Source organism: Xiphophorus hellerii, chromosome 14 (assembly GCF_003331165.1).
Source record: "Xiphophorus hellerii strain 12219 chromosome 14, Xiphophorus_hellerii-4.1, whole genome shotgun sequence".
NCBI classification, from domain to species: Eukaryota; Metazoa; Chordata; class Actinopteri; order Cyprinodontiformes; family Poeciliidae; genus Xiphophorus; species Xiphophorus hellerii.
The window spans coordinates 227,707-244,512 of NC_045685.1; the positions used below are offsets into that span (position 1 = coordinate 227,707).

Here is a 16,806-nt window from a genome sequence, read left to right on the forward strand (position 1 = left end):
TCCACTACCTTTTGGTTACTGATCTTCCTTCTGTTAATTTTGCCCACATAAGATTAACCAAATCATAGCTGGAAAGTCTGATCTCTAGGGTTTCCCTTCTGCTGCCTCTCCTGGTGTTTTTTTAAATCACCAATGCTTTCTATGGTTTGAGACGAGAACTGGAATGACCAAAACAGCCAAAACAGGTTTTTTCTACACTCAACAAGTCTGAGATTATTTAACTTCACAACATTCCTGTCTCTTTTGGACTATTGTTCATGAATTCACCAGGACAATATCTAAAAAAAATGGTATATCATTGCACTTTTTTTTTAATGACTGTGGATATCGTGTTCACTGTTGTCATTTATATGCAGCTGCTGGTCGTCAGACATATTTGCTGCTTTTTGTTTAGAAATGTACTGGTTTTCCTTCTGTTGTAAATGACTGTGCTGACGGTTAAGTCCGACATCCAGTTTGGACTTTGTTCCCAGGCTTTTTCCCATATGTTTGTCCCAAAAGTTAGGGAAGACCTGGGAAAGAGAGCAGTTAAATGTGCTGCTCAAATGGTTGGAATAATTTTCAGCAAGATTTTAAATTGACAGAGAAAGTGACTCTCAGTGAACTAAAGATTAAAGACCGTGAAGAAGAGACTTTAGCTGGCATTTTTTTTGATAATTTAGTTTTTTATTAGCTGTTTTTATTATTTTATGCTTTGATACTTTTAAGAGTAAAACATACTGATTTTTCTGATTTAATATAAAAGTTGATATTTGTAAACAGTGCTGCTATCTTGCCAACTCTTGAAAAAGAGATTTGATCTCAATGAAGTTTTTCATTTGGTTAAATGAAGGTTAGAACCGTAGAATACAGAATGTGGCAATTGTGGTTTGCCACAAATAGGAATGCAGCGACTGTAATTTTCTGGCCTATCACCATCTTTAGAAAGCCTCACCCGAGAATTCCAATTTTGGTTGATCAACTTTTTTGTCTGAAAAGTTGCTAACAAAGTTGCTTAGTTGGCAGTGGTGTGGGTGAAGTTAGCCGAACTCATGCAGACATGACCTGGTGGACGGGTGGTCAGTCTGCTCTCTCTCACTGCAGAAAAAAAGAGACAGTGGCTGATCTTTAGAGATCTGTGCATAAGATTAGTTCTTCATGTTAGTATCTCTCTCCTAAAATGAAGGAAATCAGGGCCAATTTATCAGTGCAGGGAAAGTCAAAGGTGTTCTAAGGATTTGTAGATTCTGACAACAACTCGTGATATTATTTAATAATAACAACAGTCAGACTAGCTTTTACATTATTTGAATGTCACTGAGTTTACAGCCTTTACATGCACTTTTTGTGGCCCCATTGATTTCTGGTGTTCCCCTGGACATTAAGTGTTCTTCAGAATTTGGTAATCTATTGAAATTAAGATAGTGAGGTTTGGACTTTTGAATCATCCATGTCAGCATCCAAAATGTGTTTTAATCCTTACACTTAGCATGTTTTTATATTCAAAAACATGCTATATATGTTTCCATGATACCTGATTGGAGAAATAAGATGTTTTTACTTTTTCATAGCTCGGCTACACCCCACTAATTGTAGCGTGTCACTATGGTAATGTCAAGATGGTGAACTTCCTTCTTCAAAACGGGGCCAGTGTCAACGCCAAGACAAAGGTACTGATGTAACTGAAGTTATTGCAGATTATTCAGCTTTAGTCGTTTCTCAATCATCATTCCATTTCCCTTCCCAGAGTGGATACACTCCGCTTCATCAAGCTGCCCAGCAAGGAAACACACACATCATCAATGTTTTGCTTCAGTATGGGGCCAAGCCCAACGCCATTACTGTGGTTTGTATATACTCAGTGAAAGCAGATGCAAACTCGAATGCAAATACAGGCATCTGGAATATACTTCCTGTCCCCAGAATGGAAATACTGCGCTGGGTATAGCTCGGAGGCTGGGCTATATCTCTGTGGTGGACACATTGCGAGTCGTCACTGAGGAGATCATCACCACGACTACGGTATGGCACAAACACTGCAGAAACCTCTGAGTGAATTTACACTTAACACACAAACATGATGTTAAAAGGAGGAAAATGACACGGGGTCTTCAAAATCTTTAAAGCTGTTGAAGAATGGGAGACAACGCACATATGGAGGTCTTAGTCCTCGACGCTGTCACAGGTTCAAGTCCTGGCCCCATGACCCTCCCACTTTCCTGTCTGACTGCTCTCAAATAAAGGCCACAAAAGCCAATAGAAAATAAAAAATAAAAATTGAAGAAGGCGCTCTGTTCAGAGACCAACAAGGAACTTTTTGTCCCAAAACCAACATTCCACGTGTGATGAAATACTGCACATCACCCTGAACACACCATCCTCACAATGAAAAATTTATGCAGGCATCATGCTGTGGGATGCTTTTCTTTAGAGATTCACAATTATTCAATTGGCCTAGTCAAAGTTCTGATCTACAACTTGCTGTTCAGATGCTCTCCAACCAGTTTACAAAGAAGAAATTTGTAAAAATGGCAATACTGGTAGGCCCAAACAACCCATAAAAAGACCTGCAGCTTCATTCACTGTGAAATACTATTGCATGAAAAATCTTTTCAAATTTTCATTTGTCAAAAAGAAAAAAAACAAGATGAAAACCATGTGTCATTTCCCGTCAACTTCACAGTTATTCTCTACTTTGTGCCGATCTGTCACCTTCATCCCTAGACATCCACTGAAGTCTGTGGTTGTAATATGACCAAAAATGGAGAACTTCTTGGGTGTGAAGATTTTATTCTGTAAGGTCAAAATATTTTAGATTCTGCTTCAGCATCTTTATTTCATCATCAGTTTTTATTCCAATTACCAAAAGTTTGATTGAGGGCAGTTTAGGGTCTACACCAAACTCTATTATGGTATGGAGTTGTCATGTAACGGTGTGAGAGGTGGTGAGGCAGATGCAGCAGACCCAGGATGCCGTGAGAAAAGATGGTTTTAATGAAAAATAAAGTCAACACAGTCCAAAACTAGTCCAAAAACACAGGCAGCACGACTGAGCGGAAGCCAGGGCTCAACGCCGGTAGCAACAGGTTTTACAAATGGACACATGAAGGACTGAGCGCACATTAGACAAGGACCGGACAAAGACACAGACACACAGGTGACACTAAATACACGGGAGGGTAATTAGGGAACGAGAAACACCTGGGGAAAATCAAGGGGAAGACAGGACAACATGGAAACTCAGAAACACAGAAACTTGAAATAAACACACAGAAAAACACGGAACATGGCAGGAGTTGTATCAGTGTAATTAATATAAGTTCATTTATGCTATAGCAGTATACTCAGATGGGATTGATTTTGTTAAAATTTAAGCTGTTTTATCTAATAAACCATGAGGCTTATGGGTGTTATGTGTCAACAACATTTAATCATAAATGTTTCCCCTCTGTGGACAGACGGTGACAGAGAAACACAAGCTGAATGTGCCTGAAACCATGACTGAAGTACTGGATGTGTCAGATGAAGAAGGTAAGTCACAAGGCACTTTGCTGTCTGTTGCTACAGAAACCAGGGTGACAACATTGATTTTTAAAACAAATTCAGTTTAAAATCCAGTAGAATAATTACACTAAAATCAAGATTACTGATGTTATGGTCCTACTTTGAATATTTTACAGTATTTTTCTAAAAGTATGAGTAAAAGTTTAATCATACGAATGAAAGTACTGCAAGGTATGCACAACAATTACCCTTCTATTTTGTAAAGTATTTTTCTGTTTATGTATCACACATATTACTATGTTACTTAATGACATTTTACTATGTCACTTAATTTCATGTTACTATGTCACTTAATGACATTTTACTATGTCACTTAATTTCTTGTTACTATGCCACATAATGACATGTTACTATGTCACGTAATGACATGTTACTATGTCACGTAATGACATGTTACTATGTCACGTAATGACATGTTACTATGTCACATAATGACATGTTACTATGTCACGTAATGACATGTTACTATGTCACATAATGACATGTTACTATGTCACTTAATTTCTTGTTACTATGTCAATTAATGACATTTTACTATGTCACTTTATTTCATGTTTCTATGTCACTTAATGACATGTTACTATGTCACTTAATGACATTTTACTGTGACTTAATTTCATGTTACTATGTCACTTAATGACATGTTACTATGTCACTTAATGACATTTTACTATGTCACTTAATGTCATGTTACTATGTCACTTAATGACATGTTACTATGTCACTTAATTTCATGTTTCTATGTCACTTAATGACATGTTACTATGTCACTTAATTTCATGTTACTATGTCACTTAATGACATTTTACTATGTCACTTAATGACATTTTACTATGTCACTAAATTTCATGTTACTGTCACTTAATGACATTTTACTATGTCACTTAATTTCTTGTTACTATGTCACTTAATTTCATGTTTCTATGTCACTTAATGACATTTTACTATGTCACTTAATGACATTTTACTATGTCACTTAATGACATGTTACTATGTCACTTAATGTCATGTTACTATGTCACTTAATGACATTTTACTGTGTCACTTAATGACATGTTACTATGTCACTTAATTTCTTGTTACTATGTCACTTAATGACATTTTACTATGTCACTTTATTTCATGTTTCTATGTCACTTAATGACATGTTACTATGTCATTAATTTCATGTTACTATGTCACTTAATGACATGTTACAATGTCACTTAATGACATGTTACTATGTCACTTAATGACATTTTACTATGTCACTTAATGTCATGTTACTATGTCACTTAATGACATGTTACTATGTCACTTAATTTCATGTTTCTATGTCACTTAATGACATGTTACTATGTCACTTAATTTTATGTTACTATGTCACTTAATGATATTTTACTATGTCACTTGATGTCATGTTACTATGTCACTTAATGACATGCTACTATGTCACTTAATGACATTTTACTATGTCACTTAATGACGTTTTACTATGTCACTTAATTTCTTGTTACTATGTCACTTAATGACATTTTACTATGTCACTTAATTACATGTTTCTATGTCACTTAATGACATATTACTATGTTACTTAATGACATATTACTATGTTACTTAATTTCATGTTACTATGTCACTTAATGTCATGTTACTGTCACTTAATTTCATGTTACTATGTCACTTAATGACATTTTATTGTGTCATTTAATTTCATGTTTCTATGTCACTTAATGACATTTTACTGTGTCACTTAATTTCATTTTTCTATGTCACTTAATGACATGTTACTATGTCACTTAATTTCTTACTATGCCACATAATGACATGTTACTATGTCACTTAATTTCATGTTTCTATGTCACTTAATGACATGTTACTATGTCACTTAATGACATTTTACTGTGTCACTTAATTTCATTTTTCTATGTCACTTAATGACATGTTACTATGTCACTTAATTTCTTACTATGCCACATAATGACATGTTACTATGTCACTTAATTTCATGTTTCTATGTCACTTAATGACATGTTACTATGTCACTTAATGACATTTTTCTATGTGACTTCATTTTATGTTACTATGTCACTTAATGACACTTTACTATGTCACTTAATGACATTTTACTATGTCACTTAATGACATGTTACTATGTCACTTAATGACATGTTACTATGTCACTTAATTTCATGTTACTATGTCACTTAATGACATTTTACTATGTCACTTTATTTCATGTTTCTATGTCACTTAATGACATGTTACTATGTCACTTAATTTCATGTTACTATGTCACTTAATGTCATCTTACTATGTCACTTAATGACATTTTACTATGTCACTAAATTTCATGTTACTATGCCACTTAATGACATTTTACTATGTCACTTAATGACATTTTACTGTCACTTAATGACATGTTACTGTGTCACTTAATGACATGTTACTATGTCACTTAATGACATGTTACTATGTCATTAATGTCATGTTACTGTCACTTAATTTCATGTTACTATGTCACTTAATGACATGTTACTATGTCACTTAATGTCATGTTACTATGTCACTTAATGACATTTTACTATGTCACTTAATGACATTTTACTATGTCACTTAATGACATTTTACTGTCACTTAATGACATGTTACTATGTCACTTAATGACATGTTACTATATCATTAATGTCATGTTACTGTCACTTAATTTCATGTTACTATGTCACTTAATGTCATGTTACTATGTCACTTAATGACATGTTACTATGTCACTTAATGTCATATTACTATATCACTTAATGACATGTTACTATGTCACTTAATGACATGTTACTATGTCACTTAATGTCATGTTACTATGTCACTTAATGACGTTTTATTGTGTCATTTAATTTCATGTTTCTATGTCACTTAATGACATTTTACTATGTCACTTGATTTCATGTTACTATGTCACTTAATTTCTTGTTACTATGTCACTTAATGACATGTTACTATGCCACTTAATGACATTTTACTATGTCACTTAATGACATTTTACTGTCACTTAATGACATGTTACTATGTCACTTAATGACATGTTACTATGTCACTTAATGACATGATACTGTCACTTAATTTCATGTTACTATGTCACTTAATGACGTTACTATGTCACTTAATGTCATGTTACTATATCACTTAATGACATTTTACTATGTCACTTAATGACATTTTACTGTCACTTAATGACATGTTACTATGTCACTTAATGACATGTTACTATATCATTAATGTCATGTTACTGTCACTTAATTTCATGTTACTATGTCACTTAATGTCATCTTACTATGTCACTTAATGACATGTTACTATGTCACTTAATGACATTTTACTATGTAACTTAATGACATGTTACTATGTCACTTAATGACATGTTACTATGTCACTTAATGACATGTTACTATGTCACTTAATGACATTTTACTATGTCACTTAATGACATGTTACTATGTCACTTAATGTCATGTTACTATGTCACTTAATGACATGTTACTATGTCACTTAATGACATTTTACTATGTCACTTAATGACATGTTAGTATGTCACTTAATGTCATATTACTATATCACTTAATGACATGTTACTATGTCACTTAATGACATGTTACTATGTCACTTAATGTCATGTTACTATGTCACTTAATGACATGTTACTATGTCACTTAATTTCATATTTCTATGTCACTTAATGACATATTACTGTTACTTAATGACATGTTACTATGTCACTTAATGACATGTTACTATGTCACTTAATGACATGTTATTATGTCACTTAATGACATGTTACTATGTCACTTAATTTCATGTTTCTATGTCACTCAATGTCATGTTACTGTCACTTAATGACATTTTATTGTGTCATTTAATTTCATGTTTCTATGTCACTTAATGACATTTTACTGTGTCACTTAATTTCATTTTTCTATGTCACTTAATGACATGTTACTATGTCACTTAATTTCTTACTATGCCACATAATGACATGTTACTATGTCACTTAATGACATGTTACTATGTCACTTAATTTCATGTTACTATGTCACTTAATGACATGTTACTATGTCACTTAATGACATGTTACTATGTCACTTAATGACATGCTACTATGTCACTTAATTTCTTGTTACTATGTCACTTAATGACATGTTACTATGTCACTTAATGACATGCTACTATGTCACTTAATTTCTTGTTACTATGTCACTTAATGACATTTTACTATGTCACTTAATGACATGCTACTATGTCACTTAATGACATTTTACTATGTGACTTAATGACATGTTACTATGTCACTTAATTTCATGTTTCTATGTCACTTAATGACATATTACTGTCACTTAATGACATTTTACTATGTCACTTAATTTCATGTTACTATGTCACTTAATCACATGTTACTATGTCACTTAATGTCATGTTACTGTCACTTAATTTCATGTTACTATGTCACTTAATTTCATGTTACTATGTCTCTGAATTTCATGTTACTATGTCACTTAATTACATTTTACTATGTCACTTAATTTCTTGTTACTATGTCACTTAATGACATGTTACTATGTCACTTAAAGACATGTTACTATGTCACTTGACGACATGTTACCATGTCACTTGACGACGTGTTACTATGTCTCTTAATGACATGTTACTATGTCATTTAATGAGGCATCGTGACAGACATCTGAAGTGAGCGACAGAAGTATTGAACAGAATGACTGAAATAATTTTCTTTGCCAGTATTTTCATGGTTTCTTCTTATCACTGTGTCATAAACAGTGTTTATCTTACATCTTACAAAACCTGAAGGAAACACACAGGGAGCCAGGAAACAAACAGACCTGGTGGCATAAGGTTAATGGAAGAAACTAGTGAGGAGTGTGTGAAAGAGAATATTTTAAATACTGGGAGCTTGATTACTAAAACAATGGATCAGTTCTATGTAGAAACAGGGTGCAGCTGTGAGGAGACAGCAGAAGGCAGGCTGAGGGAGAGGGAGAGAGATCGCACAGAAGGGCAAGGAAAACAAGCTGAGGAGCAGGCCGAACATAATTCTAAAATTAATTAATATAAAGAATATTAATAAAGGTGATCTAACATAAATAGCAAAGAAAAGATTGATGTAAAGTATGAAATAAGCAAAGGCTGATCTAAATCAAAACATGAAAAGAGAGAATAAGAAATAACTAAAGCCAAACACAGACTGCAAAAAACCCCCAACTAAAAACAGAAACAGTGCAAGAGCCAGACTGCTGCTTATGGTACTTAATTTGTTGTAAAAAATAAATAAATAAAAAATCACCCCAATGCATGTCATTATACAAATAAGGGCTGATTTGCAGGATATTTTCTTATCACTGTTTACTGATGTTCCACTAACTGCACATTTAAACTATTTAGGTTTTTTTCATTGCAGCAAATATCCAACCATAAATTTGCCCCCAAATCACAAACAGATCCCCAGCAGATGAAAGCAATCTCTATTTCCTGTTTATATCAATATAACATTTGATCAACTGCTATATTCATTCTAACTGCACATTTTAGATTTCTTTAACGTATTTTTGACATATTATACCTTCTGATACTTTTGCCTTTCAGGAAGCTACTATACTATGGGCAGGGGAACATCTGGGCCTTATTTCAGTATGTTTCTTTTTTGCTCTGTTGGCCTCATGTGCTTCCAGACAGAGTCTGATTCCTCTCTCTTATAGCAGCTTCTCTCTTAAGCCTTACCTGCTTAAACAAAAGAAAAAGCAAAAATGAGCAGCAGCTGCGTTTCCATTACCAATGTATGCAAATTTTCATCTCTTTTCTGCTAATATAGAAAAAACATAATTGTGGTGTTTCCATTAAATAAGAAATTAAAATCACATGATTTAAATTAAAGTCACATGTGAATAAGCTTTTCACATGATTAGTCCCTAAAAATCTTGGCAGCGATCAATATAAACAGTTACATGAGATATTCATAATTCAGCCATGGTGCTAGCGCTCATCATCTATCAGCCATCAGAGGAGACGTTGTTGTCTCAGTCAAACTTTGAGTGACAAGCTCATTAGGGGTTGTCTACGTGTGCAGCGTTTGGGGGAAATTGCAGTTGGTTATTTTATAGAAGAGTTGTGGATTCAACGTGTTCAAATGACACACAACCTTTTATGAGCTGTGTGATGCTGTGAGTGCTCTGATGGAGCCAGCTGGACATTGTCTGAAAAAACATAAACAAACCGTCATCCTCCTACTACTTCCTGTTGTCCTTTGTCATTTTCCCCAGTAGTAATATAGAGCTGTTGATCACATGACTTGTGTGATGTGAAAAAAGGATTTCCTTTGCAGTTTTGCAAAATACATGCACTTGTATGCGGCTGGAAAACCACCTCATCCTAGCGCAAAAACTTCTTATCAAAGAACAGGAGTTTTTCAATACGAGCAATTTTATGGTTAATAGAAATGCAGCTAGTGATTTTGAGATTCTAATCAAAATCTTTATTTAGTTATGTGGAAGTCAAAATCACCAGTATTCAGACACATTTCTAGAAACTTTGTGTTAATTAAGGTTTGTTCAAATCAGTTCAAGCTTTAGTTAATTGTCCTATTTAAAACAATCACAAACGTCATCAAGGTTCTCTACAAAACAAACAGCTCTGATTCCTACCTACAGTTATTACATTAAAAACACCCAGGGTCACTCTAAATGTATATTAGTATTTTCTATTATTAATATTTTATTTCAACAACATCCTAATAAATGATGACTTTTTTATGTCTATTGTAAAGGTGTTAAGAGGTCTCTACCAGAGAACCTGAAAAAGACCAGATCACCATGGAGACGTTCTGAGGGTCTACTTTCCTTATCACTTTGTCTACAGATCCAAACTAATTTAGTCCAACTGCTTGATGTCTGTCCAGTTGGTTAATCAATTCCATCAATACAGTAAGACCAGTTAGTTAACACCCAGTGTAAGCACTCATCATAAAAAGAATACATTCTAGATATTAATTACAGATAATTCTTCATCATTCAAACACTAGCCTTTTTAATTATTTTAAGCCTGAATGTCAAGAAATTAATATTCATGAATAAGAAAATTCTGAGAGTCTTTAGTTTTTATACTAAATGGTGGCCTTTAAGCTTTTGATGCTGGCCACTAATGGTCATCTTAGGCTAATGAAACTTTTTCCTGAAGTCTTTAACTTAGTGATGCCTGAAGCCCCGTCTTGCGGACCTGGCAGTGTAGTAGTAGAGCTTTGCATCAGTGTTGCAGATGACACAAGGTGCATGAGCTGCTGCAATCATTGCATTTGTTTGGTGTTAGACAATCAATATAGTTGATTAGGGAAGGAATTCAGTAAATTCTAACAGTCCTACAGCATTTTCATAAGATGAAGTTAAATATTGAGTTTACTGAGTTTAAATGATATACTCATTACAAAAGTCCTCATTTCATCTTTTAGTTATCAATGTATACTGCTCAAAAAAATAAAGGGTGTGTTTAACACTTAAAGTGTTTAACACTTTTTAAGTGTTTAAGTGTTCCCTTTATTTTTTTGAGCAGTGTATATAACTTTTATTTAACCAGGTAAGTTCACTGCAAACAAATTCTCATTTTCAAGAATGACCTATTGAGAAAAAATGTAAACATCATGCAACATCATATAATTTTTGACCAGTAGATGTTTACTCCTCTTAATAGCAGTTTTGATTTAAAATGACTTTTTTTTTCTGAAGGTGATGACACAATGACCGGTGATGGCGGAGAGTATCTGAGGCCTGAAGACCTTAAGGAACTGGGAGATGATTCCCTGCCAGGACAATACCTGGATGGGATGAACTACCTCCGTTTCAGCCTAGAGGGGACGCGCACTGAGAGGTACCAGATGCTTCACCACACAACGTCACTGATCTACAGCCAGAACAACATACCTCAGACAAACACTATTATACAGTGAAGTGAAAATCCATTGGTGAAATATAGAAATCTGTGCTCAAAGGTTCAAACACCCTTTACCATTGTCCACTCTGCTAGAGAACATGTTTTCTTCAAACATTGCTTTGCCTTTCTAACACTATTTAATCCCATTAAGTCTGTGGAGCTACACCTTCTTTAAATATGTTTTTATATTACATATATCATTAGAATATTGCCCTGTGTCAGTGTACGGTATATGCATGCAGTGCTGTGCAAAGGTGCCAAAGCACCTCAGAATGTTTGTTGCCACCAAAGAGCCAGACCTTGTTATAATCATCCAGAATGTCTTGAAGCAGTTGATCATCTGATTTTTGAGAGGTACAACATTCTACTCTGAATATTGTCTGTTTTTTAACTTTCTTCATGCAGATCCTATTATGTAAAGTACATTATCTTCACACAAGTGAGGAAACTGAACAAGTTGATAAAGAAATAGGAAACAAATCCTGACAGATTCACCATCTTTAAGTTAATCCTTCCTAAACCTTTTTTCTTTGAGAAAAAAGTGGTTTTGAGTTATTCTTTAATGTTTTTTGTGCATTATTTTTCCTTTGTTGTGGTGCAGGGTATGATGAATGAATAATGAATAAGACCTACATCTCCAGGTTTCATTAAGTTAACAGAATTTTTCTACCATGTCAATGCAGCTATGGATGGCATATAAAAGAATAGCCTTTTTGCCCTCCAGCGTTGTTTGCATGCGTGAAATTTCCACATGTAGACAATAATATTGAAAGGAGTCAGTGAAAGTCTTCATGCATCTGATCTGATGCCTAACTGCCTGCTATTTAGACACAACAGTGTTGAATGTGAAAAAAAAAATCCTTTAAGTAAATCATTCACATGGTAGGGTTAGGGTTACTATTTAACCATAAGCCAATATACAAAAATACAAGTTGGAGTTTTCATTCTCAGCTACTTTCGCCACAAAGTTGTACTTCATTTTTGCCCATTTTGGCTAAAATGTGCTGAAAAGGAGAACAAAACCGGACAACATCCAGAAGTTAGATCAGCTGATCAAACTTCACTAAAATATAAACATATGAGTGATTGCTGAAGACTTTTGTACAGAGCTTTATGAAAAACTCCGTTCTTCCTGAGCTTGAGAGAACTAACACTCTTGTGTGTCTCCCTCCTCTTCATGTATCCCTTCTCACTCATCCATAGTGGAGTCCAAAGGTATGTTCTGACTCAGGCCTGATGCATTAGCATAGGGTCTCTCTAACATCAGTATTTCAAACAGAGGAACATCCAGTCCTACACTCTGTCTGGTCTTAGTGAGACCTTTCATCGAATGACATTTGATTCTAAATGTGACATTCATTGAATTTAGGAGCTCAGGTCAGAAATAACTAACTCTCAGCTGCACTAAATGATCTAGTCAGTTATTGGACACTGATGCCTGTTTGTGTTGGAAATGATTAGTGTTAAATGTTGAGCTAATTACCAATTCTGTCTAGAGAAATTAATTTCCCTGCTCTTGACCTTCACTGGTTTGACGGTATATTCTGATATTTTGTGCTCCAGTTCAGATAGGTCCTTCACACCCACCCATCATAGCTACTATTCTCCAAGACATGATGGTATGATGGACGAGATGCTCACCTCTCACCAGGTACTCCCATTGGTTAAAAGTATTTCAGACAAAACCTTGCTGCTTTTCATAAAACAAACTAATCAGGACAAAGAAAAGATTGCTAAAGGCTAGACTTTGACTGTGACAGCCAGGAGTCCATGTCCTTTGTCTGTCAAACCAACTCTAACATAATCCTCTCAAAATTAACAGCTACAAAGAGCCAATTATGGTGCAGCACATTCTGGCTTAATGTCTTGAATTTGGTGTTGCCCAAAGAACATTGTTCTAGTCTTGTGGTTCAGGTGCAACTTTGACAAAACATAATTCTTAGTGAAGGAATGTGCAATGGGTGGCTTATGAGAAATTTTCCAAATGTTCTGAGTAATTTTTAATTATATTTGTTTGATTCTAGGTTTCATCACTTGCGAGGGAGAATGAGAGAGATTCCTACAGACTGAGTTGGGGAACAGAGAACCTGGATAATATTGCTTTGTCCTCCAGCCCCATTCATTCAGGGTAGGCTAAGTTCCAGTGTTGGACAAAATTGTTAACGATGACACAAACATTCCATGTTAAATACAATTGTGTAGGCTTTGGCTTAAATATGCAGAATTTTCTATGAAGGCATACTGGCCTTATCAGATCTGGGAAAAGGACAAAAGGATGCAGCAATATTTCAAATGAAAGTCTGATCTGAAGTTGTATTTATAGTGCAGGCTAAACAGTTATTAGAAGTCTGACATCTCCATGTACGAGAAGTTTATGGAGTCTTCTCGTTCTCCACAATATCCAGTCAGCTCTGCTTTTGTTCTGTATTTCATCATGCAAACCGCACCTGTTCTTCAGTCTCAACATACTGTCTTATTTCAAACAAAAATCTGAGGCTGAGCTTGCAGTTTCAGCTGAACATATACACAGCAGTAGACTAAATTGACACTAAACTTTGCAAGAAAAGAATATATATATATATACAGTATATATATATACGTAGATATATATATCTATATATATATATATCTATATATATATGTATATATATATATATAGATATATATATATATATACTTCCGCTAATGGTGACAGTTGTTCAGACTGTCATCATTTACTTTCATGTTTACTTCCGCAAACACTGAGCAATTCTTCTCTTTTATGGCAGTTGGCAAAATACTGAGCACATTCTCTATGTGTGACATTATTGCGCCCTCTACTGGATATGTGGAACGATTCCAGGTCGTTTGCCGTTAGCACTGGAGAACACATACAGGTCACATATATTTGGAAGTGTGAACGGCCACTTCAAAAATATCCGATTTGACAACAAATGGGATATTGGGTCACTTCAGATTACTTTTCACATAAAGACCAAAAACATGTTTTTTAATTCTATAACAACAATCTTTTCCTTCCTTGCTCTGATTTTCCTCTCATGGTTTGTTTTTTTCTTTTTTTTTTCAAACTGATTCTGCTCAACTTTTAATGCCTCCCGATGTGACTCTTGTTTTTAGCCGTTCCTCTCCGTGCCATGATCATGGAGACCACAGCAGGTGACCCTCTGCATCTTGGTTTAATCACATTTTCCTTCATCATCATCACCACTCTTCCTCCACTTGCACGTGCACTCCTCTTGGAGAGGTGCATGTTTGTGTGTCTGTCCTCAGTAAACATTGCCTCACATGTTCTCAGGCTCACAGTATTGAAAGCTTTGTGAATCGAACTAAAACCTCCAAGTTTTAAACCTGTATTGTTCTGCAGACCTCATGTCTCTTCATTTTCCCTCCACATAAGGCGGGAAGCTACAAGTGAAAACAGCAAAAGTCTGAAAAAACTGAGGCGATGAAGGTTGAGGACACGTCTGTTGATTACATAGACAGTCTCGTGAAGTTTGCATTTCCACAACACGGCCTCCATGTTGCCGTGTCTCACACCATATTTTGGGGATACATTATTCTGAGCCTTGTAACTCTGTGGGCGTGTTGCAGAATCAAACCATGGATTAAGTTGTTAATAGAACATTTGTTGTTGTGATATGGAACATCATTCCAGTCAGTTTCTCCCACATTTAAATGTTTGATGTGTGAGTGGTGAGAAAACAGACACCAGTTTCTGCTCTAGATTTATATGTGAATATTGTTTTTGAACATTCTATTTACTGAACATTTTCAACCTCAGCACATACAATTTGCTAAAACCATTTAACCTTTTCGCATTCCCAGAGGCAGTGAAATATTGTCCCTAAAATCAGTGGCAGTTTCTAATATGAGTGACATGGGCAACTGCACAGAGCAGCATCTTTGGGGCAGGAGGTGCGGTTTGTGCTCAGATGAAAAATCAAGAGGCATAATTTCAGATTTTGTAAAACTTATCTTGTATCCAGAAATTTGACTGAAAACTTCCACACAACTGATTAGCACAGGTACCGAGTTTGATGGGTCTGTTAATGTCAAGAAAATGTCATCAGCATACAACAAAAGGTTGTAGTGTGTTCCCCTGAAAACTGTTCCCTGGATATTTGATGATTGCCAAACAGCAATTGTTAATGGCTGGATTCCTAAGGAAAACAACAAATAATGGCAACTCTTGAGCTCTTTGAAAGTATCTGAACATCCACCCTAGGGACGTTAATTGGACGATTAGAAGCACATAATTCTGGATGTTTTCCTTTTTTTTGGAATATCTATAATATGAGCTAAGTACACACATTTTGGGAGTTCCCCTTCTTCAAAAAACTTGTCAAACACATCTTGTCATAGTTTAATTTAACTTTTTATCTTTTTCTAAAACTATACACAGAATCCATCAGCCCCTGGGCTTTTATCTGATTGGAGAGAGGAGATTTCACAGAAATCGATGAAAGTATTTTAACATCTTTCGGTTAGAAAGACCTCTAACAGAGAAGTATTTTAGCAGTTTAGCTCGTTCATCTGTAAACTCAGACTTTCCTCTCTCCCTGAAGGATAAGCCCTTTTTTGAGACAATGTTTTGCTTGCTTATCTTCTACTGGATCTATGGACGTTTGGATGATTTCTGCACATTGCAAGGCAGTTCATATTACTGATGAAGTGTGCGTGACCTACGGCGGCCAGCAGGGGGCCCCGAAGAGCATTTTTTCTTTTTGTTTTGTCCATAAAATAATGATTTCTTCATACATTATCAAATATATATATATATATATTATTGTAAAAACAAATCACTTCATAATGAAATTGTGTGTTTTTGATATTATAATGACATAGAAATCATTACTAAAAAAAAAACAGTTCCACTGAGGGGGCATCTTCTTGTATGTGTCCTTTGGTATTTTGATGATTTGTCTTTGGTGGTGAACTTCAAACCTGGGGTTAGAACACCTCCTCACCATCACCCTAATCTTTAGTTTCCTCCACAGATTTTTGGAGTCCTCATCTGACTCCAAAACTGGAATCAAATGGTGACACCCTGGGAAATATGCTCTTATCAGCTTGTAAAATTTAAGTGCCTTCTGCTTGGGTGTGGCTTTTGTCAGTTCCTCCTCATTCAACTCCTCATTTGGAGACAAATGGAGATTTGTCTCCATTTGTAGATCCTGCGGGATCCTCCTCGCTTTTTGGAACAAGTTGGGCCAACATAGGTATTACGTGCAAACGATTTGATTGGCAGTAGACTGCATTTGTTGATTGGTCATTGGATTTACATCACAGTATGAGTGAAAGCGA

General features: G+C 35.1%; 1 protein-coding gene across 31 annotated transcripts in view; it reads left to right on the forward strand.

Moving 5' to 3' along the window:
* The window catches only part of ank2b (ankyrin 2b, neuronal), a 250,031-nt gene that overhangs the window by 164,278 nt on the left and 68,947 nt on the right, over positions 1-16,806 (forward strand). For 20 of the 31 annotated variants that reach the window (XM_032582192.1, XM_032582194.1, XM_032582187.1 and 17 more), the window contains 9 exons: positions 1,551-1,649; positions 1,727-1,825; positions 1,903-2,001; positions 3,438-3,510; positions 11,298-11,439; positions 12,706-12,717; positions 13,066-13,153; positions 13,527-13,630; positions 14,620-14,658. In XM_032582192.1, coding sequence (XP_032438083.1) covers positions 1,551-1,649; positions 1,727-1,825; positions 1,903-2,001; positions 3,438-3,510; positions 11,298-11,439; positions 12,706-12,717; positions 13,066-13,153; positions 13,527-13,630; positions 14,620-14,658 — 755 coding nt within the window. The remainder of the gene's footprint in view (positions 1-1,550; positions 1,650-1,726; positions 1,826-1,902; positions 2,002-3,437; positions 3,511-11,297; positions 11,440-12,705; positions 12,718-13,065; positions 13,154-13,526; positions 13,631-14,619; positions 14,659-16,806) is intronic. The other 11 variants (XM_032582191.1, XM_032582197.1, XM_032582209.1 and 8 more) reach the window with 3 other exon arrangements.